This window comes from Mus pahari, chromosome 17, assembly GCF_900095145.1.
Source record: "Mus pahari chromosome 17, PAHARI_EIJ_v1.1, whole genome shotgun sequence".
NCBI classification, from domain to species: domain Eukaryota; kingdom Metazoa; phylum Chordata; class Mammalia; order Rodentia; family Muridae; genus Mus; species Mus pahari.
This window is the reverse complement of record NC_034606.1, coordinates 40,996,298-41,000,306: the sequence shown is the minus strand read 5'-3', so window position 1 is coordinate 41,000,306 and position 4,009 is coordinate 40,996,298. Positions and strand designations below refer to the sequence as shown.

At 44.9% G+C, this 4,009-nt stretch overlaps 1 protein-coding gene and 1 pseudogene across 3 annotated transcripts in view; one reads left to right on the top strand and one right to left on the bottom strand.

The window, feature by feature from the left end:
• Nucleotides 1-1,734, bottom strand: part of Znf707 (zinc finger protein 707) — a 6,453-nt gene extending 4,719 nt beyond the window's left edge. For 2 of the 3 annotated variants that reach the window (XM_029548133.1, XM_021217243.2), the window contains exon 1: nt 1,621-1,734. In XM_029548133.1, the coding sequence (XP_029403993.1) occupies nt 1,621-1,728 (108 nt within the window). In that variant the 5' untranslated portion in view covers nt 1,729-1,734. The remainder of the gene's footprint in view (nt 1-1,620) is intronic. The other variant, XM_029548134.1, reaches the window with a different exon arrangement.
• Nucleotides 1,735-2,861: 1,127 nt separating this feature from the next.
• On the top strand, nt 2,862-3,920 carry LOC110334513 (annotated as a pseudogene).
• The last annotated feature ends 89 nt before the right edge of the window (nt 3,921-4,009 follow it).

Here is a 4,009-nt window from a genome sequence, read left to right as displayed (position 1 = left end):
AGAGAAAAAAGGCTTATCTAGCTTACGATTCCAAGTTACAGTCCTGTGCTGTGCGGAAGTCAAGGCAGCTAGTCATATCACAATTAAAAGCAGAAGAATTAACTAATACGGTTTGAGATTAGTTTTAGAACTCACCTAGCTTTCTCTAATCTTCCACAGTCCAGGACCCCAAATCTGGGTCCGCTCATATCAATTAAGCTAATCAAGGCAATTCCCCACAGGCATGCCCACAAGCCAACGTGAACTAAATAATCCCTTGAAACATTCTTCCTAAATTCTTTGATCTTGTCAAGTTGAGAAATTAACCATTACACCAACTTTGACTACAAAGCTATGTCAAAGACCGTTTGGGATAGTTAAAAAGCAAGCCAAACAAAACAACATTTAATGAAACCAACAGAAGAGTTTCTGATTCTAAAAGGGAGTTGGAAAGATTAAAAGGCAAGCAACAGAGAAAGGATTTCCAAATCGTTTTTCCTGCCAAAGAACTAGTATCTACAATCACTTCTACAAACTAACATGGAAAGAGATAACATTTTAAAAGAGAAAAAAATAAACCTAACTAATCTTAACACTCAGGTGACAGAAGCAAAGGGGTCAGCACAAGTTGAGGTCAGGCTACAAAAGCGAAACCGGCTCAAAAAAAAAAAAAAAAAGAAAAGAAAAGTTCCCCAATTGAGGGAGAACAGATCTGTTTGTGCTTCCCGAGGGAAACCACCCAAGAAGTAGGAGAAAACCAAAACTATAATCAATTTGATTATCTTAACAGACCTGGGATACAGTTTGAATGCCACTTTAAAATGCACATGCGCACGGTGCACGCGTGGTTGGTGCACTCTCAGCCCAAGGGTGAACATACTGCTCAAAGGAACAGAATAAATAGGATCCCATAAAGCAGTTGTTTTCTTTTTTCCTCCCTTAAACAGGGTCTCACTGCTGTAGGCTTGGCTCTCACATGATTTTTATGAGAAAAGTAATGGTGCAGATAAAAAGATGGGTTATGATGGGTGTGGTGGTACACATCTTTTTTGTTTGTTTGGTTTTTCGAGACAGGGTTTCTCTGTATAGCCCTGGCTGTTCTGGGAACTCACTTTGTAGACCAGGCTGGCCTTGAACTCAGAAANAAAAAAAAAAAAAAAAGATAAATTATTTTAACAGCTATCACAAAAGTTGTGCCTAGAGGCATTCAACCCTGTGACATTGCGACATGACTAACCAACCACCTACACTGTGCTGATATGCATTCTTATCTATACTCAACTAGCAAGGCTGCAAATTGGGACACACCTGCAAGACCCGACGCTCGGGAAACACAGGTCTGGGTAGTGACTGCCAACCACAAACTCTGCATGATAAAACCAGAATGTATATTTCTCATCTGAACACCAGAACTGGTGCCACAAGCCTGGCTGGACTTCAAGGCCGGAGAGCAAGGAGTGTGGGAAACACTAAAAACAGAAAGTTGTAGTCCTGGAAGGCAGGAGCAGACAGAGACCCAGACTGAGACCCTAGGACCGCCCGAGCGGGGTACCAGGGAGAAGCAGGAAACCCGAGCGCCCGTGCCAAGGGGATCCAGGTGGGCGCGGGGCCAGGGATTGGGGGTAGAGAGTCCGAGCTCACCGGAGGAGCATCGCCGCTAGCCCACTCGGGAAGAGCGCTGCCCCGTCCGAAGCAGCGCTCTCGTCGAGCTTCGCTGGGAGCAGCAGCAGCAGCAAGACGCCGGCGCATCTGAAGGCCGCGGGGGATGCCGGGGGGGGGGGGTCGTCGGCTTCGGCGCAAGCGCAGTGGCGCGGAGCAGAGCAACCCAAAGCAGCACCGCCGTCGGAGTCCCCAGCTCCTGCAGCTTTAAACGTCAACTCCTGTGCGCGCCGCACTGACTTCAACTCGCCAGCGGAAATACGCCAACCAGAAGCAGCTTCCGGCTTCTTAAAGTGCGGGCCAGAGCAGAAGGCGGAAGTGTGCGCGAGCCTGCCCCCACAGGCCCCGCCCTTTGGTGGATAAGGGTGGTCCTGGTTTTTCGTGTGTTCCTGAGCCCAGTGGAAGGAGGTGTTTGTTTGGTTGGATTTGGGGGTCAAGGTTTCTCTGTGTAGCCCTGGCTATTCTGGAACTCTCTTTGTAGTCCATGTTGGCTTCAAATCCGAAATGTCCATGCCCTAGAGAACCTATCTCCAGTTCTTCTCTGGCAGTCAGAACCATCAACATTTCTCTGTTTGGAATTTGTCCTATGACTGTCTAAACTGATGTTTCCAGGTTGCTTCATGTCAGTGGCATGAGTCAGGATTTCCTACTTTGTTCATTGGGGTCACTGGACCCTTGGGCCACTGTGATGCCAAATTTAATTTGAAAGATGCAAAGTTATTTGTAATTCTAGTTTAGGCAGCCTTCATCCCACCATAAGATAGTTGAGCAGATGGAAAGGAAGATAACGTCCTTTTCTCTCTGAGCAAGATGGCTGTGGGATGTTAGCAAGTTGACACCACTTTCACGCGAAGTTATCAGCAGGCAAGCTACAATTAATATTGGTACAACTGGTCATGGAGCTCACGGGAAGTCCACCGTGATGAAGACTATTTCGGGAGTTCACACTGTCAGATTCAAAAAATGAGCTAGAAAGAAACATAACCATCAAGCTTGGGCATGCTCATGCTAAGACTTATAAACTTGATGACCCAAGTTGTCCTAGACCGGAATGTTATAGATCATGTGGAAGCAGTACACCAGATGAGTTTCCTACAGACATTCCGGGGACCAAAGGGAACTTCAAATTAGTCAGACATGTTTCCGTTGTTGGCTGTCCTGGCCATGATATTTTGATGGCTACGATGCTGAACAGTACAGCACTGATGGATACAGCCCTTCTGTTGATAATCTGGTAATGAATCATGCCCTCGGCCCCAGACTTCCGAACACCTGGCTGCCATAGAAATCATGAAACTCAAGCATATTTTGATCTTACAGAATAAAGTTGATCTGGTAAAAGAAAGTCAGGCTAAGAAACATTATGAGGAAATTCTCGCATTTGTGCAAGGAACGGTAGCAGAAAGGGGCACCAATTATTCCAATTTCTGCTCAACTGAAGTATAATATTGAAGTTGTCTGTGAGTGCATGGTGAAGAAAATACCACTGGCCCCAAGAGACTTTACTTCAGAGCCCCATCTCATTGTCAGCAGTTCATTTGATGTCAACAAACCTGGCTGTGAAGTTGATGACCCTAAGGGAGGTGTAGCTGGTGGTAGTATTTTAAAAGGAGTGTTAAAGGTAGGCCAGGAGATAGAAGTCAGACCCAGTATTGTCTCCAAAGATAGTGACAGAAAACTCATGTGTAAACCAACCTTTTCCAAAATTGTGATACTTTTTTTGCGGAGCATAATGGTCTTCAGTATGCTGCCCCCGGTGGTCTCACTGGAGTTGGAACAAAGATCGGGCCCACTGTGTGCTGAGCTGACAGAATGGTGGGACAAGTGCTTGGTGCAGTTGGAGCATTACCTGAAATATTCACGGAACTGGAAATTTCCATATTTCCTGCTTAGATGTCTTCTGGGTGTGCGTACTGAAGGAGACAAGAAAACAGCAAAAGCTGTCTAAGAATGAAGTGCTTATGGTCAACATAGGGTCCCTGTCGGCAGGAGGAAGAGTTAGTGCTGTCAAGGCTGATTTGGGCAAAATTGTTTTGATCAGTCCTGTGTGCACAGAAGTAGGAGAAAAAATTGCCCTTAGCAGAAGAGTTGAGAAACACTGGCATTTAATTGGTTGGGGTCAGATAAGAAGAGGAGTGACCATTAAACCAACTGTAGATGATGACTGAAGACTTCAAGTTAAACAATGCCTTGGGAAGGAGTTGGAATTTCTTTTAATAGCCTAGGGGTATATTTTCAAAGCAATACTAGAAAGAATTAATTTCCTAGCTCATTGCCTTACTAGTAGCTATAAGTTTATTCTTATATTTTGGTAATAAAAATGTGACCTCAAAAAAAAAAATGTGACCTCTACTTTTTTTTTTTTTTTTTT